The sequence below is a fragment of the Pleurodeles waltl genome, chromosome 4_1 (assembly GCF_031143425.1).
Source record: "Pleurodeles waltl isolate 20211129_DDA chromosome 4_1, aPleWal1.hap1.20221129, whole genome shotgun sequence".
Taxonomy (NCBI): domain Eukaryota; kingdom Metazoa; phylum Chordata; class Amphibia; order Caudata; family Salamandridae; genus Pleurodeles; species Pleurodeles waltl.
In genome coordinates this window covers 477396085-477419509 of record NC_090442.1, presented here as the reverse complement: position 1 = coordinate 477419509, position 23425 = coordinate 477396085, and the positions used below count along the sequence as shown (strand labels likewise).

Here is a 23425-nt window from a genome sequence, read left to right as displayed (position 1 = left end):
TTAATACATATGTCACCCCGAAGTTAGGCCCTAAAGACCCATAAGGCAGGGTGAATTGTATTTATGTGTTTAAAGAGTCGGGCATATGTTCTTAAGTCTTGCATGTCCTGTTAGTGAAAAGCCTCTAAATTTATTTTTCACAACTTTAAGGCCGACCTCTCCCAGAGACTTTCATTAAGTGCTAACTTTTGATTGGAAAGAGATAGAAATGTCATATTTATACTCAGATGAATTTGAATTTAAAATCCTCCTTAATGTTAGGTTGGATTGTAAGTCACTATTCCGGAAATGACACTTTAAAAAAAGTTGGCATTTTCTTGTCCTAAACATGTGTGCCTTCTGTCAGCGTCCTAGGTCGCAGAACTGAGGATGGTTCTGCTGTTGGGGTTTATGTATCCCTCCCACAAAAAGGGACTAGATGTGAGCAGTATGAGGCATCATGACAGGATGGCTGGTGACGGAGTTGATCCCTGTCCACTTATTCTTCAAATGGCTTGCCTCCAGCATACACAAGGACCCTGACCACAGCCTTTTGTAACCCCAGACTTCTTGGAGCCTTGGTAAGGGAAGATAATACAGGGAATACCCCACTTCAAAGGCTGGCACCAGCTATATATATTGAACCCCCAGAATACCTCTTCAGTGCACTCCTGGACCTGTGAAAGACTTCAGAAGTACAGTCTTCACACCCAGATGACTGCCCTGCTGCTACCTGAGGACTGCCGCTTGAATGAGAACTGGACCACCAGGACTCCTTGAACCCAGGACTACCTAAACTGATTCCTAGGGCTAGTTGGCTGGCCTCCTGTGTGAGGTAAAGGGACATAACAAGCTCCTGAGGCCTTGAACCCTGTAACTGGCTTCTACTGGAGTGACTCCTAACCCCTTAAGTGGTGCCCCCCAAAGTCCCGAATCCCTGGAGGTGGTGTTAGAGATGTTGCTCCTGCTAACCCTAAAACTTATGACTTTGAAACAATTTTAGTACAAACCTCCAAAATAACCAACCAAAGACCGATCCCTACCTGCAGAGAGATCTCTCCAACTTCTCACAAGCTCCACCGCCCATCACCAACGACCCCAACACCGCCACCCACAACCTCACACCGATGGCTAGAAACCTGCGCAGACTCCCTTGCCCCATTGAAAACAAACACCAACACCCGCACCACCAAGACCGCCCCCTGGTTCACCACAGAACTTCAATCTTCCAAACGAGAATGCCGAAAAACTGAGAAAGCCTGGCGCCAAGAACCCTCAATGAGCAACTTCTCTGCCCTCAAAAAAGCCATGCGCAAACACCACCAACTCATCCGGACCACCAAACGATCATTCTACAAAGAACGTATAGACAACAACACACACAACAGCAAGGAACTCTTTGCCATCATCAAAGAACTCACCAAACCCAAATCCTGCACCACGACCCTCCACACTCCCAAGACCTCTGCAACTCTCTCTCCAACTACTTCCACCACAAAATCGCAGACATACACAACAGCTTCTCATCACCCTCATCATCAGCACCCCCCACCACCGACACAACAAACACCACAACACCCTGCTGCACCAACCGACTGAACACCTGGACCCCCACCAATCACAAAGAAATCAGCAAAACCATGAACTCCATCTACTCAGGCTCCCCAACAGAACCGTGTCCCCACCACATTTTCAACAAGGCCAGCCAAATCATTGCTCCCCAGCTCCGTGCCGTCATCAACAGTTCCTTCAACACTGCAACCTTCCCAGATATTTGGAAGCACGCCGAAGTCAACGCACTTCTCAAAAAACCCAAAGCAGACTCGGAAGACCTCACAAACTACCGACCCATTTCTTTTCTCCCCTTCGCCGCAAAGGTTGCTGAGAAGATAGTCAACGCACAACTATCTCGCTTCGTTGAAGAAAAGAATATACTAGACGCCTCCCAATCTGGATTCTGCAAGACGACATCAGGACCAGAGTGGACAAGGGCGAGACAGTCGCCCTCATCCTTCTAGACCTCTCTGCAGCTTTTGACACTGTATGCCACCAAACCCTTTGCGCACGCCTGTTCAACGCCGGAATTTGCCACAAGGCCCTGACTTTCAAATGGATACCCCTAGAAACAAGAAGAACAGTCATCCACGCCCTCATCAGCAGCAGACTAGACTACAGCAACACCCTCTACGCTGGGACCACAGCCAAATTTCAAAGAAAACTCCAGCGAATCCAGAACGCAGTCGCACGACTCATCCTCAACCTCCCTCGCCACGAACACATATCCACCCACCTCAGATCCCTACACTGGTTGCCCATGAACAAAAGGATCATTTTCAAAGTCCTCGTCAACGCTCACAAAGCCCTCCAAGACACTGGACCAGCCTACCTCAACGAACGAGTAAACTTCCACATACCAACTCACCAGCTCCGCTCCGCAGACCTCGCCCTCACCACAGTCCCCTGCATCCAACACACCACCTCCGACGGCAGATCCTTCTCCCACCTCGTCGCTAAGACCTGAAACTCCCTTCCCACCAACCTATGAAAGACCCAGGATCTACTAACCTTCAGAAAGCACCTAAAACATGGCTTTTCGAGCAGTAACCGGTCACTAACCCCCCCCCCCCAGCACCTTTAGAACCTACCGGGTGAGTAGTGCGCTTAAGAAATTATTTCATTGATTGATTGATTGAAGTTTCATCACCTCTTAGTAACTGTATCAAGCCTCATGGTGTCCTGTTTGGCTACAACCTGCAGCTTTGTCCCACCAGTGGTTTTTGACTTCCAAAAAATAGGCTAAGTTCAAGGTTAAAAATCTTGACCAGACTCAAAAGCGGCCGGCTCACCATCAGTGACAATAACTGCCTCAGCCTGGAAATCCAGTTTTTCAACCACTCTGCAGCTTCACTGAGACTTTGTCCAGCAGCTTCCCAGTGAAGACTCCTCGTTGGGCACAGACTGCCTCCCGTGCCCCGCTAAATTCTACCTTCTCCTGGACTTTTCTTCAAACATTCAAGTTGGAAGGTGAGCCAATACCAGGTCCAGTCCACCCCCTGTATCTGACCCATGCTGAATTGAGGTCAGCCTTAACTTCTGACCTTGCCCTTGTCTCATGTGACCAGCTACCACCTGTTGGTGCTTTAATCTTTCAGGTGCTAGATTTCACTAAAAACGTAATAAAATCATAATTCTGTTTCTACTAATTGGATTTAATTTGTTTTTGTGTCATTTTATTAAATTTTACTCCATTTTTCTAAATTGGTTTGGATTTTCCATGAGCTGTGTTTTCATGTTTTAGTGCCTCTAATTTTAATAGCTTTTGAACCAAGCTATTAGTAGATTAAGCCAGGTTAATTTAGTGACTTTTGTTTTTTACTCATGACAAGGAATGTGGTTGTTGCTTGAGTAGGGCTTTCAGCCGCCTTAACCAGTAAACCAGTTTCCTACACCTACTATAATATCAGCACACCCTCATGGAAGAACATTAATAGTCCGAACAAGTAGGCAAACCAGAATATTTACATAAGTTAACATGAGCAATAATACACAACATAGTAATGAGAATGTCTGTATGAAAAACAGAGACGTGGTGTCCTAATCATTGTCCTTGTTATGATCCAGGAGGGAGCTAGCGATGCCCCCTCCCCCCCCCGCAAGCCCTCGTGCTTACTCACTAGACAGGAATGCATTTCCCGGCATTGAAGTCAAGCCCTCATGCTTACTCACTAGACAGGAATGCATTTCCCGGCATTGAAGTGTTGGATATCTGCACTCTACCATCCGGTGTGATATTAAGGTTTTGAGGAGGAGCCTCTTTTTGCATGGTTAGTCCCTCACGTATTGCCTGGAAAATGATGTGGTTTCAAACTGTAAGTGCGTGCCCTGGGCCCCTGCTAATTAGGTGCCCAGGGCCAGATCTCTTCCCCCAAAATTGTACTGTGTTTGGCACTTCAGCCACCTTTGTAAGTCCTTAGTAAACGGTACCCCTGGTACTTGGGGTATGGGTGGTGAAGAGTCCCACCCCCCAGAGCTGCAGCACCAATTGTGCCACTCTGAGAGGTCCCAAATCAGCCTCATGCAGATTGCCATTGCAAGTGCATGACAAGGTGAATCTAAAAGTTGCAAAATTGACATAGCACTCAACCAGAGTGCCATGTCCACCAACACTGTAAGTCACCCTTCTGGCAGGCCTTGCAGCCTCAAGGCAGGGTGCACTATAATGCATGTGAGGGCCTATGGGTGCATGAGCAAATATGCCCCTGCTGTGTCTTTGCAAACCCTTAAAACATAGTAAGTGTAAAGGGAAGCCATAGCAAATGCGTGTGTTGGGCACTGGTCGCTAAGAGTTCCCCAGCTACGTGATGGCCTCCCTGAACCCTGTGTTTTTTGGTTTCAAACAACTCAGAATGATAAACCTGCACTGGGGCCAGTGTGGGATTTAGCCTAAAATGTACTCAGAAGTCAACATAGAGCTGCCCCCTGAAAAACCTAACAGCCCTAGCATGGTTGCTGACTGGTCCTAACCAGCTTGCCACCACCAGACACAAGTCTGGACTCCTGGGGTGAGAGCCTTTTGCTCTCAGGAGCCAGAACACAAAGTCTTTCCTCAGTGGAGGTGTTGCACCTCCTTCCCCAGGCAGGCACTCTGCATCAGTGGTCAGCTTCAAAGGCTTTACCACCTTTGAAACCCGACCTCTACCTCTGCAGCTAGCAGCAGGCGACTGTCCAATAGTTTTTTCCCCACTTTTGGTGGGAAAACTGGTGGGAAAACTAGGAGGAGTAGCAGTCCCCAGCCTGCACCACCCCGCAGGTGTCGCAGGCGAGGTGACCACTCCATTTAATTTTCTGCATTTCATTTATTTTGGCAACTTGGATGGCAGGAAAATAGCCTATCAGGGTTAGGGATGTGACCCCTTTCAACAAGAAGTGGTCACTTAGTGGGAGTAGCCACCCTAAGGTAGGTGGCCCATTGGCCACTACCAGGTACTCCACTACCCCCCTAAATATTGTATTTAGTGGGCATCCCTAGACCTACAGATCAGATTCGACAGACACAAGAAAGACAGCAACAAAGACGACCCAGTGCAAGAGAACCGAAGCCCTGCTGCAAGAAGAAAAAGGCACCAAACCCTGCCTGTTGCACCCAGTACTCAACAGTCTCCACTGAGGGGGGTCATCTGGACACGGAAGGGCTCTAAGAAACCCCAGAGGACCTCCAGCCTTCATAAAATAACCAAGAACATCCCTCTAAGGCAGAGGTCTTCAAACTTGGGGGCGGGCCCCCCTAGGGGGCCCTCAAGTGATCCCGGGGGGGCGCCAAACTCTGGCCAAAATGAATATTATACAGATAACATGCCTTTGTTTTAAGCAGAATCATGTTATTGCAGTTTTAAAAAGGTAACAGTACTTAACTGCAATGTTTAAATAGGTTTAAACATATTTAAACATTGCCATCTTCCTAAAATAATTGTGAAAATTAATGGGGGGCCCAAAGATTTTTATTTTTCAACTGGGGGGGGGGGGGGGCGCGGCATTAAAAAGTTTGAAGACCACTGCTCTAAGTGAAGGCATCCCTCCCTGCACCCAAGAAACCAGTGAAGTCTAGTTTTCTGACTGGCTACTGACCATTGAACTGGACGCTGCAGCCTGAACAAAATTCACCCAACGGACCAGAAAGACAAAACCTACCAAGTTTGGTAGCACTGTGCCTTTCGGGGCCCAAGAAGTACCAATACCCAGGGTACTGAACCCCCAACATCGGACACACAGAAGGAACGTCCACTCCAGTCTCTCAAAAGCCCAAAAGCAAGTACCAGTCGAGAGACTCCAGTACACCCAAGAACCATCCCCCAGAGTGGCCCATCTGACCTGAAATCCACCCTCCAAGTGACCTGCTCCTAGCTCCAAGGACCCTAAGATGCACAACTCCTGGCTGACCAATCCACGCTGCACCCGTCCTCCCTGGCCCCTGTACTCCAAGGGGACCTTCAAGACTTACTGTTAAGTCCATCTGTGCAGGGTGTTTCCAAGTGGTCTCTTTCTCCATTGTGCACCAGCTCCAAGACTTTTAGCCACTGCTCCCCCAAACCCGGGAACCGCCTGAACTTCTCCAGCTGGCCCACAGGACATCTCGATGACCTCAACCTAAAATCTAAAGGTGACACTTGTGGGAACATTGCCTGATTTTATATATAGTTTTAAAGTTTTTCCCCATTGATTCCTGTAGTGCGTAATCACGCACAAAAACAGAACATTTTTTTAACATTGTAAAATCATTTTTTTTTTACAAAGTACTTAGCTGATTTTGATGATCTTGTTCTTAAAAATGTTATAAAAATCTGATGTATTTTTGTAAATTGGTCTTGAGTTATTCTTCCGATTTTGTATCCACATTTATGGATACTGTGCGTACAACAAATGCTTAGCACATCTCCAAGATAAGCCTGAATGCTCACCCAGACTACCACAAAAATAGAGCATTAGGCAGTCTATTTATAACCTCTGCACACCAAGGTGGGGTTGCACAGACTCTCTGCACAATGTACATCGTTTCTTGTACCCTATATAGAGAGCCAGCCTCCTACAAAGGTGTGCTGGATCGAGCATGGAATAACACATCCCCAGTTATTACAGCCTCTTTTTTTTTATTGGTTCGAATGCCCTGCCTGCTTCCTGCACCATGATAGTAAAGTCAGGGTTATGGGCAACTGTTTCACCTTTGTGCACCAAGGAGCCCTTTTTCCTCGCCATTCAGGGGGCTGCATCTTAATCCCACAAATTAAGCAGCCAGGCAATAAAAAGTCAAGCTGGAGCACCAGACAAAAGCTTGGGAGCACTTGTGTCCTCTTTCTACAATCAAAAGGCAGGAAAAATTACCTGCTCAAAATACAGTCAGAAGCATCTTTTCCACATAGTCCTCCAATTTCCCATTATTAATGGATTCCATGATCCCAATAATTCTCAAGTTATTGGATTGGGATCTGGCTTCTAAATCCTCAAACCTGCCCATAATGAGAGCCAGCACCTTTTCCATGTTAAGTAGTTTCTCATTCACAGTTTGTTGAGTCCTCTGCTTCTGAGCCCCTCTGCTAACTCAAGTCCTTCTAGATATTTATCCACTCTAGTTTTCATTAGGTTCTTCAGTAAGGTTAAACTGAAAGTTTTGTTGTCTATTGTCTGTACATTTCCTGCATTTCAAGCAATAGGGTTTTACTTCTGTTTCAGACACAGCAGCACACAGGCCATGTAACTCACAACTGTTTGGTATTTGTTCATGATCCACAGACCTAGTAGACCTTCCAGCACCAAAACTAAGTTTTGATTGTTTGTGATCACTTTTACCCATGATCGATGAGACAGCAAAGGATGGACATTGTAATGCCTGCGAGGAAACTTCAGATACTGCCACAACTGGTATAAACCTATACAATCATCAACACCACAATGCCATTTGTTTATCTGTGAGCCACCATCCTTATGCACATGGAGGGTAATATTGCCATTTCTAATTTGAGCACCCTAGTACGTTGCATTCACCCCATTCAGGCCCAGGGCCAGCACACACTTCCTAGTAAAATGAGCCACAACGACTAGACAAGGTACCACCATAGCTGCATATCCTCACTATTGTGAACTCATATGTTCTTGTTGGGAAAACATGTCTTATTGTCAACTGCTAAAAACTTCGAGTGTTGAGTATCTGGCGGAGGCCACAACAACTAACCTGCACCAAATAAATCAGGGCCCGGCCATGTGCTGCAAAGTGGCCATGCAACACCAGTCAAATCATCACTGCCTTGTCGGTTTGGGTCTTCCTCCACTCAATGGACAGAAGCACTCAGGCCTTGGCACCCCTCCATGGATGTCCAGCAGCTAAATGCAGCAAAAAACCTGTGAGGCCCAGCCGAGGATGACACAGCCATTCCACTCTATGCCCTGGGGAAGCGCCATGTCTCCCACCATACTCCAATGGCACTTCCGGTAGCCTCACCAACAGTCTTGTTCGGTACCATGACTCAACTGTCTCTTTGCACTGAGTCTTGGTGCTAGAACTTCTGGGAATACTCACAACATCCTTCTGGGCTTCCTCACAACACAGTCTAAATAGTCCAGGCCGCACCACACACATCCAGGCACTACGGGGCAGCACAGTGATCTCCACAGCCCGCGCCAGAGTTACATACCCCCTTGTATACACTTGTAACTCGACCCCGGCCAAACCTATGTCTTCTTCCAGTTTTGCCTCAACCAGTACAAGCTTCTTTTTTAAAATTTGGGCAGAACTCTGCCATTGCCTCAAAACAGACATTCAATTCACAACTTCTTTGACTCAGACCCAGAACATAACCAACATGGGTTAGATCAGTGTTTCCCAGCCTTTTGACTTCTGTGGACTCCCACTTTATCGTTACTGGAACCCGGGGGCCCCACTGAATCACTTTTGGAATCTGGGGACCCCACTGAGTCATTACTGGAAGCCGGGAACTCTGATCTAAGCATTGTTGATGGTTTGAACTGCAAAACAATACACACAAAATACAGAATACAAGCATTCCATCATACACAAATGATAACACGTTATTTCATTTGCAAACAAATACAATTAAAAAAAATATATAATAGGAAGGCTGAAGCTTTTTTAAATTCAATCAAAGCCATACATTGTCCATACTATATTCTATTGGATGCACCTGCACTGCTCCCACAAATCAATCTGAGGATATTAATTTATTTTTAACCTCTAATTTCAAGTTTCTTGCTATTTGCAGTACCTTTTTACATTTCCAACTGTACATTTAGCCACTTTATTTATCTAGGCTTTATTACTCTGTTAATTTTGTAGGCAGTCATGGACCCCCCTGAGTAGGCTTTGAGGACCCCCAGGGTTTCCCGGACCACAGGTTGGGAACATCTGATCTAGATCATTACGCAGATGAGGAATGATGAATGTTGACAATAATTTTTATAGGGCCCTACAAGAAGCCAGTGGACTGGATACCTCCCCAGACAATAGGTTGAATCCCCCCATCCGTCTAGTGTAGAATCAGCGTCCTTCGCAGTAGTTATTCATTGCACTGCAGAAGTTCACAACCTCCAGTTACCCTCTTTTGAAGCAAAAATTCATGTGCTCACGAAAGTACTGCAGCACGGGCATCCTTCCACAGAACTGGTCTTGCCCTTCAGTGAAGCACAAAGTGATACCCTGTTCTTGCCTGCCGGTAAATAGGCAAGTGGCCATCCGACATTGGCCCGTGTCGGGAGATCTGACCTTTCTTTTGCAACATCCTACACTGATATGTTTAGTGGTCCAGGCATCCATCAGCAGACTGAGCCCAAACTCATTCCCCACTATGCTTCCGGAAAGGGAGCCCAAACACATTGAGGCTTTTGGAAATGTATGTTTCTCTTTGCCAGTTTGGCCTTAAGGTCTGTCCATGCCACCTGTCTTGTGGAACGCTATTCACACACATTGTGGAACGTGGTTGGTGAGATCTTGCTAACTGTCGTGCTAGAATAAAGAGTGATCCTGGTGGAAAATATCTATAATTGGCAATATGCATTGAATTAAGTCAACCGTTGGGGCTGAACATTACTGACTGCTTCAGGAGGACGGTTGGTCCTATCTTGGCCCTTAGTCGTTCTGCTGGATGAGATCTACAGGCATGTATTTCAGGTGATGTTAAGGTGCCCCTGATGGAAACGCCATTTCACAGGGCTAATTTTTTTATGACAATCAGACTCTGTGTAGGAGAGCTTCAGGAAGGCAGGGCAACCAGCAGGCTCTTTCAGCTTCTCTGCACCCATGTGGCAGTTTCCACAACAGTTTTGGCCCTTTTGAGGTTTTGGCAGGACCATGACAACAGCAGAATCCACCCCCCTTAGCCTTTTACGGGTGGGGTCTGGTATGAAACAGACAGCGTCCAGATATTGAGGGACAGCTCACTGACCAATCACCCACCCATCACGCCACAGACAAAAAGCCACTAACTTGCCTCCTTTGGCAAGCATCCACCCATTTGGTGGTAGGATACAACACTTCCTCCAGAGGTAGTAGAGCATCAGATCAGTGGGTGTGTTGCCACAGATCCACCACATAAACCTCAAGCTATAAATATTTTTTCGAGGGACCATTTGTCCATCCTCCAGCACAGGTTATTTGGGCCAAGGAAGCCATACAGAGGGTCCCTGCATCTGAAACAGGGACTGGATGCTATTCCAGTTATTTCCTGGTGCTGCAGAAGGATGGAATCTCTTCACCACAAGTGGGAACATAGGATGGCCAAGCTTTTTTACATAGAGTTCCCAAGGTGATTTTCCCTTGGAGATGCCTTGCACCTAAAGCAGAGTTTGGAACTCATGCATGCCTTCTGTCTCTGCATCTCCTGTCCACAGTTCTGAAGAAGAACAGCTGGGCCCAAGTCATCCTAGTGGCTTTGGATTTGGCAAGGAGATTGTTGTAACTGGAACTTCTGGGAATAAGCATCTGTCCCCTGATTGGGCTTGCTTCAGGAGGATCTGCTGTCACAACAGCAGGGCATGTTTTTCCAACCAAGACTGTGCAATCTACACCTCCATGTGTGGAGACTGACCGGTGACAGCTGACTGAGTTTCATCCTCCATCACGAGGTAATAGTTGTTATCTTGCCAGCAAGGCGCCCATCCTCAAAAAACAACTATGCTGGATGCAGGTAGCAGTTGGTGGTTTGGTATTCTTGTCAGATAGAACCGTTACATGACAAATTATTGAATGTGTGGCTTTTTTGTATTATCTTTAGCCCAACAAGGACTTGCTCCTGCTACTGCTAAGGGTTAGGTGTTGACCTTGTCTGTCTTTTTGCATTTACCAGATCAGCCTCTGTAGTTCAAATCACCTGTTGAGATGTATTTCCTGAAAGAGTTAACCCTGTTATATCCAGCCACACAATATTTGATGCCACAGTAGGACCTTAACCTGGTTTTCACTTATTTGTTGTGTACCAGATTCAAACCAAAGTAACAATGTCCTCTGCATCTTCTGACTCTAAAGACAGTCTTTCTCATAGCAATAACATCAGCTTGTCAATTCTGTAAGCTCGAAGTGCTGTCTGTTCAGCAACCAGACACCACCCGTTTTTCAGACAAACTGGTGCTACAGACTAGAGTGGCATTCCTTCCCAATGTTGGGATGCCTTTGCACGTCAGACAATCCATCCCCTTTCAAGCATTCTTTGCTCCACCTCATCCATAAAAAAAGAAGAAAGACTCCATTGTTTGGATCCCCAGTGAGCGGATGATTAGCTGTTTGTGGGGTTTGTAGGAGCAAAGAAGGGTAAAACAGTTAGGTAGTCCTCTGTATCAAAATGTGTTACATACTGGCTAAGTAGGAGCCCCAAGAATGTTTGTGGACCCGTTCCACCAAGGCCATCTTCCACTGTGTTGGCACGGGAATGTCTGTCTTGGACATCTGACAGGATGCAACATGGGCATCAGTTGACACATTCACAAAGTGAGGTCCTTGGGGAGGGACTGTCTGTCTGGTCGAGTTTGTCTAATTATTTGTGTTGAGCCATTCCACATAGCCACCTCCTTGGGAGGCACTTCTTTGGTATCTATTGATAAGGTGAGGATTTCGAGGTTAGACATATCCATAAGAAGAATAAGTTGCTTTCCTTCTCTAACGCTCTTTCTGGTGGATAAACTATCCACAGATTCCTCACTGACACATACCACCCCCCCCCCCACCTCCTTGTTCTGTAGAATGGACCCTTTTCTCCATTTTTTTTTTTTTTAGTTTAGAGATCTGCACACTGTAAATCTGATTAGCTACACAGATAAACGTCCAGAAAGAAATTGACACCAAAGTGCATGGGTAGTGAATAAATGTGACTCTGATGTCACTTCTGGGGCAGGACAGAGTTGACACAGAACAGCAGGATGCCACCTATCTGCACTAGGAAGGGAAGGATTCTGCAGTATCCACCCGGAAGAACATTACCCAAAGTAACTAACTTGTTCTCTAACATATGACAGTGGCTCAGATTACATTATTCATAAATATTAGCAAGTTAACGAGGGCAGGATCAGATATATTCCATGAAGCAAACTGTTCTTCAATCTGAGAGAATGGCTAAACCCACACAATTCAGGAGAAAAGAATGAAGACCTCCATTTTTATAGCATGGTGAACACATTTATGTGCTGTGCATATTTTCTTTCTTGATTAAAATTATGTTTTAGCATTTCAAAATAACCAGATATGGGGAAAATGTATGGGAGACGTTTCAGGACACACAGTAGTCCGGAAGTTGTGTGGACATTTCTCTCTCATTCATCCGCTTCAGGCAAAGGATACAAGATGGAGTGGCTTATTGAATGCACATCCCTATAGTTGTTCTCTGTGTCAAAATGAATTGACATCTGGCACTTCATTCTTGCAATAAACACCCTTGGCCTCGAGTCCTGCAATTTTAACAGCAAGCAGAAGGGGCAACAAGCGTGCCAAAATCAAGCAGTACTTTAACTGTATCCATCGTCAGAGAAGCCTCTAAACCATTCTTAGTGGCATTTAGTACCTACTGATATTCAGACGCTTTCCATAAAAGATCAATACACTGCCCTTTGCGGACTATCAGAACCCCATTCAGAGGGCCTCGGGGCAAGCCGAGCTACTAGGCCCCACTCTGTTTGTTGAGGCCTTTTACTTATTGATGTCCCAAGGCCCTACTTACTATGGGCTCAAAGTAACTTGGCCAAGCACCACTTCTGCACTCGGCTCTCAGTGGTGGCTGAGAGTCGAACAGTCCAAGACTTCTCAGGGAGAAAGTAGGTATAGGTCGAACACAGGCTCACACTCAATATATATTTAGCAATCTCAATAAATGAATGTCGAGCCAAATGATCGCTTTTATAAAGAGGAGTATTTATATAAACACGCTGTACACAGCAATGAACAATAGTCTTGTCACAGCCTGCATGTGGTCTGGATTTCCATGTCGCTCCTCAGTTGTTGCTGTAAGTACTGTCTGTCTCTGATGGCAGACCCAGGATTGCTACTCCCAAGATAAAATCGTAACTCCGAGTTCACAATTGGACACTGCTCACAGAAAACAGAACTTGGCTTCTTCTGTAGCCCCCATCTGGCACACTGTGGTTGCGCTCCTCGTACTTAAGATTCTGTCTTCAGGACACGGCACTGCACAGGGCAACTGCCTTACCTTTATCATAGTGCTGCTCCAGGATGACGGCCCTCATAATTCACTGCAGCCTCCACCAGGCATATAAGGTTTTGAGCCATGCTATTAAAGCTGCATCCCTTTTGGGTAACAAGACTGCACAGGGCGATGACCCTATCTTTACCACCGCACTACATCAGGGTGACATCCCTTAAGATTCATTTCAGCCCCTCCGTCGCATATGGTGCTCCATGCACGTAGGTGGACAGCCTCATCGGTGTAGTGGTCCCAGTGGTTCAGAATCTCAAACTTACCTCCTGGGATCCACTCGGCAGGATCCACACTGGAACTTAATCCCTCCAGGCAATCTTCTCCTCACAGGGTCCTCTAGTGTGTGGTCAGACAGAAGCTGGTGCTCACAGGCTCCAGGTGAGCGTTTTGGATTCTCCTGGGTGACGTCCCCTCACCGAGCATGCAAGACTGGGAGTCCCTCAATCTCTGGCCGTGATCACAACCATCAGAGTTCGTACTGAGCTTCCTACGCTGATGTACGGCTTCTGATTGACAATTTGGGAGTCTCAAGCTTCCCTAATTGTAATCCATTTCCAGACACAAATGATATTTATTGTCTCTGTTTTTGAAGTTTGTGTTCACAGCGTTGCCCACTTTGAAGTGCCTATTCCCCTACTGTGCTCTTTCTCCGGAGAACCACCTATCATAGCAGGAGTGTCTTCATACTTGATAGCCCCAAACTCAGGCCATGAGAGTGACTAGCAGGCCTTACCCAGATGCCAGTCTCTGGGATATGTGTATCAAAAGGTTAGAAAGGGCTCCGGCCCTATTCTTTATGACAGGGTCATCAGCTCCATTTTCTTTCTGAGATTAGTGCGTGCTCCTTTAACCAGTGACCTCTTCTAGAATCAAATGACAGGAACACCACAGGCCCTCATGCCTTGTAGCCCTCACAGGCACCTATACATCCTACGCGCTGGTCGCAAACATGCAAGTAGCCCTCCATGTGCTGGCACATGCTGTTTTCATGTGCTATAGCTCTTACAGGCTCACAAACACATCATAGTGGTGCACGTGCATGTGCTGTGCTCATATCTACCCTGATGTAGGCCAAAGTTGAACTGAGCAGAATGTCTGAGTGATCCAATGGGTTCTACTCCCATTACACAGATGAGAATGCATGGCCATAGTATTTGATCACTCAATGTAAAAACTACACGCTACTACCATTAGGATCATGGTACTCAGCTCCAGTATGAGCTCCACTATGAGGGTAGCACGTGGTGTGCACCCCATGGTCTTCAAAGAGTGCAATCTGTGACAAAGGCCTAGGTCGTTGCATACGTGCATGATCTGTGTTTGCTCACGGCCAGGCATTTTTACTATGATCCAGATATCACAGCAGTTTGGGCACTCAGGGCAGGGGTTCACATCTACTACCATACAAGGGACTTTTCTATCTCAAAACTGATTGATTACCTCAGACTGTTTCTTCTACCCTTCACTATCTTGCTTCATACGATTCCACCATTTTCGAAGAAAGTAATAATGAAAATGAATGTTACTTCATTTACTTCTTTGTTAGCACGCCATACTATGTACTAATTTTATCGATCATTATTGAGTATTTGAAAACACATAATACACTGACTATATTCACAGGTGTGCGTAAAGGAGAAGAAGCACTCGTTGAAGAAATTGTTACACTTGTCAGAGAACATATTGGTCCGGTGGCAGCATTCAGAAAAGCAGTGTTCGTGAAGCAGTTACCAAAAACCCGTTCTGGCAAAATACCCCGGTCCACTCTCGGTGCCCTTGTGAACGGTAAACCTTATACGGTAAGCTATGGTACCACCCGCAAGAGGGACACAACCTACGCTTTGAAATGTGTGATAACGATTACTCTTTGTTCCATGTGATGAAAAGAATGCTCTGTATTGGCACTGATAATGTACTGATGATAATACTGATCACAATAACCACTTTATTGATAAATCAGCTTATAGACACAGACTTGCTAGACACTTAGGGCCATATTTAAGGTCAAGTCACACAGTGCAGCGCATCAAGCCCCCTTGCTGCACTGCATTGCACTGCATGACAGGGAAAGGGAAGGAATGTGCCGTATTTATCGAAATACAGCGCATTCCTGTCCTTTCCAATGCGCTGGTGCCCTTTGGCAGCCTAGCTCCAATAGAGGCACCCTTGCACCATGGCACCTCATTCTGCACAGCAGCCTTTTCTGGTCATTGCAGATAATAAATAAATGAACAAACAGATAGACATGTTTAGTTGCTAGTCGTGTAGGCTAAGCAGCATGGATTGCAAAATATTATTCACAAATCCTATTGAAATAACTTGATGATTAATAGATATTACTCAAATTAACTTGAATGTAGTATATGATAATGGTTACAAATTAACAAAAACAACTTTCATTTCATGCTTCTCATTACAGAGTCTTTCAACAAAAACAGAATATTCTACCTAATTATATTCCACCAAAAATGCAGCATTTAATTAAAACTTGTTTTCTTTTTTTTGTGGAATTCTATTTCAAAGGACTTGAATTTAGCGTATTTACCTCAAATACTCTTTTTCTACAGTTAAAAGTAATCACTGGAGTTCACCATGGTGCAAGGGTACCTGTGTTGCGTGCAGGGTTGTTTTTGTACAGGAAGGGGCACCTCACTACACAAAACAATCCTGGGAGGCATATTCCTCTTTCAAGGTGTGCTGCAGAACATGTGTAGAAAAGGGCAGAAAGGAGGAGAAATAGAGATATTTCTCCTTGTTATGGCTCCCCTGGGAAGGTGTAAGATTTTGGCGCATCCGCAGGTATACAAGTTCTTGTAAATCTATTGATGTGTCAAAATCCATGGGAACACCTACACAACTCCCATGAAACACCTTCTCAGGATAGGGTAATGCAACACAGTGATTTGCCCTGCGTTACTCCAGATTTTTGAAACCACTCAGAGCCAAGCAAAGTGGCTTTGCATGGTGTCAAAAATCTGACATACAGGTTTGTGTCATGCATGCACCATGTTTTATGTTGCGTGGTGCAAATGTGACGCAAAATATGCCCCTAATATTTCTTAAATCTGTTAATCCGCTAGTGCTGTGCTTTTTGGCTATGATGCTATTTCTTTCTTTTTTACCTATATTTCTGATTGCACTCAAGTGGGATCTTTGCCTTTTTTCAACTAAGGCTCAATCTTCTTACAATAAAGGAGATATTAACCCTAAAGTAATCATATTTGTGTTAATCTGTCTCTACTCTGCTTTTTAAATTCTAGGACAGTTTTTGGAAAATATATTCTGTTAGGTTTGAAACAGGCTGGAGTACAAACATTTTGCCTGAATTGTTTTGGTACTGTCGAGACCCTTTCTAAATGGCACCGAGTCATTTGAAAGCAGGGCTGCATTTTGGCACAAGGGTTTGTGTCACAATGTCCCTTCTTCAATATAAAATGTGCGGGCACTGTACAAGTGCTACACATTATGAAGGAGACCTTCACTGATCAATATCCTGGTTCTGTGAAAGTCAGCAAATCCCTTTCAGGTACTCTTAGGCAAATGTACAGTGGCGGCAGGCTTGTATTTATGGTGGGGGGAAGGGGGTACAATAATAATTTTAAAAAATGGCACTTACATCACGCCGTCCTCCTCACCTCTCGTCACCTACAAGCTCCAATGCGGGACCCAGGAAACTGCATTAAACAATCCTGGCACTGCTCCCATGCTGTTAAACATCATGAAAGAAGTGTCAGATTTGGATGGGGTAGCCTCCTTCAGTGCTCTTAAGAGGGCTTGAGGTCTGGACTTTTTGTAACCCAGCTGTCTATAGACAACTGAGTTACAGAAGTTTAAAGTGCACGTCAGACTGGCTGTCGCAAGACGGCCCTCCAAAGGGACATGCACACTTTAAGAGCTCCCTTCTGCTGCCACTGAGCAGCAATTCCCCCACCTGGCACTCAGTTCAGGATAGGATGCTGAAAAATAAAATGGTAATAAATTATCTTTATTACCATTTCATTTTTTCAGTTCTGGGGGCATTTTTTAATAGGGCAATGCTCCTGCACTCTTGTGGAGGAGCCGCTTCTGGAAATGTAGCTGGATGACTTGCGATCCCAGGGAGATCCTGAACACGTCGCCCAGAAGGTGACTTATCCGAATAAAATAGGGATTGCAAAAAGTCATGATGGTGTTCCAAAATGGCAGTCACTTCCTACAACGTCTCACTGTGAGGAGCATAGAGAGGCAGGCCTCTAAACGTAGTTCAGAAAGTAGTGAGTTCCAGGCTTAAGCACCAAGAGTTGTAATTATAATAGAAGGTTTAAAGGGGTGTTGAAGACAGGCAGTCTGTGTGAGATGGCCTAAATAAAGGGAGTTTATTTCAACATGATGGGGATCTTTTCATAAACACCTGTGGAACAGCCGCCTCTTTGTTCTTCACTCATACCCCGTATACGTTGTGGCATGCTATTATACATGAGCTTAAAGACCCATAATTAGCCTTCCACTTACATCCTGAATAACATTAACATCCTCCCGAGGTTTATCGATGATCTCCTGTAGAGGCTGTTAGAATCATTCAGCCTATAATCGATTACTGAACTGCCTAAAATTTGGTTCTGTGATGGAAAACTGTTAGAAATGGGGTCTTTGGTTGGCAGTCATGCTACCCCCTGTCCAAGCAAGGACCTTCACTCTAGTCAGGGTAAGTCACACACAATCCAAATTATCCTGTGCCCACACTCTAGTAGCTTGGCACTGAGCAGTCAGGCTTAACTTAAAAGGCAATGTGTGAAGTATTTGTGCAATAAATCATGCAATAACACAGTAGAGAACCACAAAATACACCACATAGTGTTTAGAAAAATATGTAGTATTTATCTGGTAAGATGCAGGTCAAAACTATCAAGATTCAATAAGTATCAGTTAAAATGTCACTGTAAAAAGGATAGGAAGTGTCTTTAATCTTTTAAAAAGCAACAAGTGTCTCTTGCAAGCACAAAGTACCTGGTTTGCGTTCAAATTCTCCGCAAGGGACTGCAGAAGATGACATGCGTGGAAAACGGGGAGGTGTGCGTCGATTTTTCTGCCGCACACAGACGATGCTTCGTTGAGTTTTCATGCAGGGCAGGCTTTGCGTCGATTTCCGGCTCGTAGACTGGGATCCTCTTCGGGTTGCAGGGTTTTTGGATGCCCCGGGGACGATGCGTCGAAATCCTGGGCGTGGAGGACGAAGTCACAGGGGCTGCGTCGAACTTGTGGGCGATGCATGGAAATTTCTGCAGCATGGCAGGCGCTGCGTCGATTCCTCTCAGGAAGTCTGGCTGTGTTGTTCTGGCTCGGCTTTGTGTCGATCCAGTGGGCTGTGCATCGAATTTCCAGTCGCAACACTGGCGCTGCGTCGATTCACTCAAGGATTAAATTAAGCCTGGCAGCTGAAGCTAGCTCAAAAGGAAGGACAAACGCCTGTAAAGTGCTGTCCAAGGAAAATGGACTGGAAGAACCTTTGGGAGACGGGGTGTATGGGAACATGGATGTAGTCATCCCGGAGGTCAACTGAGGCTAGGAAGTCCCACTGAAAGATAAGGGCAAGATTGGTTGAACCATATCTATCTTAGGTCTCTGGCAAAGTAGAAAGGAATTCAATTTCTTTAAATCTAGGATTGACTAAAAATCAGCTGAATTGTTCTAAGTCACAAAGGATAGAATAGCAGCCTATGCCCATCTCTCCCTCTGGCATAGAGATAATTGATGCCTGCCATAACAAATCATTCACCCCCTGAAGAAGGCCCTAAAGATGAAGTGACCTCACTCTGGTGGGGTAGGAAGAAATAAGTTTTCTGGAATATTTTTTAAACTTGATCTGATAGCCTGAGGTGATAATATGAAGAACCCAGGAGTCTGGAGTGTGTTGTCTGGCTGTTGTAGAAGTCTTGCTGCCAACAGCCCCACTAGCCTGGAGACAGACTGGAACTGGATCTTGTTTGCATTGGGAATTCCCCGGCCACATCTCTTGACAGCAGAATAATGAACTGAACTAATAGAGAGAGAGATAAGGCCAGCAATGCTAGCAGATCCCAAACCTTTGCTTTGCCCCAAATTATGCACAGGATTCAGCTGACCTTTTAATCAGTGCTGTTAGTGGAGAATATGACCTAGTAGAGGCATCTGTGATTTCTCAGTCCTCCTCCAGACATGACATCTGGATACTACAAAAGATCCAGGAGAAGCCACTCTATGCACCCCGGCAATCAAAAGAAATATTTCGCAGGAACTTGTTGTGTCAATCCATTGATGCATCCCTGAGCAAGGCCTCAAAATCATGCAGGATGGACTCCGCAATCTAGATGCATGATTGTTAGCTATGATAGCAAAATTTGAAGCGGAATGTGTATGGGCGATAGTCACTTCCATCTTTTGTCCATGTCATGAGAAGAAGCATTAACTTATATAATAGTTCCCTAAAAAGCCTACCAGCCGTCAAAGAGTCTGTCTTGACCACAGATCTAAATTTATTTTGAAAATTAGCCAGAGGGGTAACATCAAGCCAGGAAACATGGAAACACATGCCACTCAGTCTCTGTTCAGTCCTCTGCCAAGACTTTGTGTACTGTGCAGTGAAGAGGATGAGACACTGACTCAATTCATTGATACTGGAGAAAGTAGTCCTCCAGACTAGCAGAACATGGGAAACCCACATTTATTTTGAGGTGCTCAGCAATCCCTATCAGTCCCGGAAGATGTCTCCCACATAGCTGACTTTCTTCCTCAGAAATGTCTGCATCAGGCCCCGGGGAAACGTATATCTTCTCTTTTGTGAGTGGTGGATGATCCTCACGAACAGAAATGCATTCATTACAGCCTGATCAAGGCCTGAAAGTTCTCAGTTGGTGGCATGCCTGAAGAGGCAGGCTCAGCTTGTTGGTGCAAGAGAGCTTCAAAGGAAACATTTCATTGGTCACAATGGTGCCACTTACTGAAACACTTTCTTGGCTTAATAGTACAGTATATAACAGAGTGGTGTAAGTGTCTCAGCTAGGTACTGAAGACTACTTCCCTGGTTACAAAGCAATGACAGAATGAATCCAGCCAAAGTCCTGTGAAACTGCCACCATATTGGAACCAGACAAGGTTGTGGTCTGAAGGCATGGAAAGCCACTTCACAAACAGCAAATCAGTGCCAAGCCAGTACTACAGCCAATCACATGAGGTTTAGACTGCCAGTCCTATCCACTGTTATGACAAGGCATGTCCTAATCCTAAAACCTCTGTGTCCCCTCCTATCCCTTTGAACAACTGGATTAAATATGGATACCCTTTCACCACAGCAGGTGCCAAGGCAGGACAGGGAGGAAAATGCAACAGAATCAAGTACCAATGGGGAAATGCCTTACTTTAAAGGTAAGGCCATCAGTTGGGGGTGAGCCTGCTTTATGACTCCCTGGGAGGAATGCTCTTACCAAAAGCAGCTTCTTAGGATAATATAGGGAAAAACAAACAATAGGACTGAGCCGTAGAAGATGGGCATTGAGGTGATGAATGGTGCTGGTAACACTAGGCAGTTGTTCTACTTGCTGCTACATAAATGGATCAATTAATTCCTGTGCATGCATTAAAACAAGTTCTTCTGATTCATCAGGAACGTGACTAATATTCTAGCACTTTTCCTGCTCTGACATGTAATAACACATATCATGAGGTGAGTTTCAACATTTGCTACTTGATAGATGAATGGCTGAATGATGTATACTTACAGTTTGAGTCCAAGTTAATGCATTTTGTTTGATGGATTCTAGAAATATCTCACAAAATGTGTGAATGTTCAGCTGTTTTCAAATGTAAATTTTATCATACTTTATATTTATATACATTAAAACAGTATTACCTATTATGATATCATTTTGAAAGAAATGAATGGACACGGCCATTAGACATTAATTTAGAGTAGTAGTGACAGTTTTAAGATTTCTATGTGCCTTGACTAGTAACATGTTCTCAGGTCCCCAAAATTAATTCAAATACTATCAGATATTTTTGGCCTACATTTCCTCATGTACTCCTAGATTGAGTTTGTGCTAGTTAACAAAACCATTTTTCCCAGAGAAGAAAGTTGGGAATTAGTTTGCTGTTGTTTAAATTGTATTGCAGTGATCTTTTGCCTTGTTGCTCTGGGATCAGCTCATCTGTATCATCTTTGTCTAGAGCTCTAATGTCAATCTCCACCATGAATGGCGTTTCCTCTCTTTTGCGTACACTAATACGTGTCTTGTTTCCTTACAGGTCACCTCAACCATCGAGGATCCTGATGTTTTTACAGATCTAAAACAAGTGCTGAAGCAGAAATTGTAGTATGCCTTTCACGTAGTACACTGCAACTTTTGACAATAAAGTACTGTTTTTGCAAGTCAACTACATATATCCAACTTTTCCAAAGGATGCTTTGTGCTCAACTACATTTTCCCTTGCATTTACTTTTAATTTCTCCAGGCTTCTCTTGAGTAGAACTGGACTTTAGGCACGTCTAACTCTAACTTATTTTCATTCATCAGTCTCCAGAGGTCACAGTTGATCCTTCTGACTTGACAGGTACTCTAAAAGCAAAATGCAATTTTGCAAGACTAGAGCCTGTACTTCACATTTACCTCAGATATTAGACACCTGCTTATAAAAAGTAATTTTAAATAAATGCAGATATAGATGTATTTATCAGATGTTTGTTGTAACCCATGAAACAAGGATTTCCTTCCTAAGACCAAATCTCCCCTCCTAGTTACTACTGTATCCTGCAAGTTCAGCTAGGCCAGCCACAAGCCTGTTCCAATAATATACCACTGCAGTTTCTCCGCAATGGCAGCGGGGCATTGCCCCACTAGCTCAGAGCAGGCAGGTGAAAAACAACACTGGCCCCACCTACAACAACAACCACATAAGCTTATACAAACCTACTGGACACCTACCCTCAGCTGTTCTCCTACTCTCACTCCCCTGCCCCCTCGCATACACAGAACTAGATCCGTTGGTTGCACCTTCTCCTGCCTCATCCTAAAGCCTGTAATGACCTGTCCCTGTCCATCAGAACTGCCTTCTCAGTTCTTAAATTCCACAAGAAACTGGATACCTGGTTCTTCAGCTCACCCATCCAGCTCCTGCTTCAGCTCCAGGATACCTTCACGTGTGAACTGTGCACTATGAAAATACACATACCATAACATGGATTACAACCAAAATGTTTAAATGTGTCCAAAGAAAGGTCCTTAGGTTATGACATTGTACAATGGTAGAATTCATCCATAAGTCATGAGGTTCAGGGTAATGCAAGTCAGAACAACCCCAGGTACATTGTTAGTATTTCAACCCTTTAAGCAGGATTAACAGGTCTCCTCAGTACAAAGTACCATCTGTCTAAACTCCCACTTGCCAAATGAACACTTTATTAAAACCAATGCTGTGTATGTTCTGTGAATTCAATGATAAACAATTGTTGTATTCATTGTACAGGACCAGGGTCCATGTAATACAGAGTAAAGGCTGTAGGCACAAATCCATGGGTTGAGGGGCTCTAAACTGCACAAAGGTCCTGGCCCTGGCAGTGAGCACTGGTTTCTAGGTGCACAGTGTTGCTTATTGCCCCACCCAAACCCTATTATTCTTGTTCTCTTAAAAGACTCAATTACGCAGCTTTTATGCTTCTATCATTGATAATTGTAGTTTTTAAAGTAGAATTGTAGCTTGCAAAGTTGTTACAAAATTGATGATATTTTAAGGTCTGCTCAAACTGGTTTGAGAATTGCTGTCATTGCAACTTTATCATCCTGTTACTAAATGGTGGCTGTTGGACTTTTTTTTCCCTATGCAGGGTCATCCCCAATCTTTTTTGCCTCATGCCTTCTATTTTTTCTGACGTGTTTTTGTTGGCTTTTTAACTCTGAGCACTTTACCACTTAACCAGTGCTAAAGTGCATATGCTCTCTGTGTAAATTGTGTTGTTGATTGGATTTCAATGATTGGCGTATTTGATTTACTGGTAAGTGCCTAGTACAGTGCACAAGAGGTGCCCAGGGCCTGTAAATCAAATGCTACTAGTGGGCCCGCACATTAGTAGCCCTGTAAACGTGGCTCAGACCTGCCACTGCAGTGTCTGTGTGTGCAGATATTAACTGCCAATTCGGCCTGGCAAGTGTGCCCACTTGCCAGGCCTAAACCTTCCCTTTTCTTACATGTAAGATACCCCTAAGGTAGTCCCTGAGTAGCCCCATGGGCAGCAT

General features: G+C 44.8%; 1 protein-coding gene across 1 annotated transcript in view; it reads left to right on the top strand.

Moving 5' to 3' along the window:
• Positions 1–21569, top strand: part of ACSS3 (acyl-CoA synthetase short chain family member 3) — a 951593-nt gene extending 930024 nt beyond the window's left edge. The window contains exons 15-16 of the mRNA XM_069228767.1: positions 14805–14980; positions 21441–21569. Coding sequence (XP_069084868.1) covers positions 14805–14980; positions 21441–21509 — 245 coding nt within the window. The 3' untranslated portion in view covers positions 21510–21569. The remainder of the gene's footprint in view (positions 1–14804; positions 14981–21440) is intronic.
• Positions 21570–23425: the final 1856 nt, after the last annotated feature.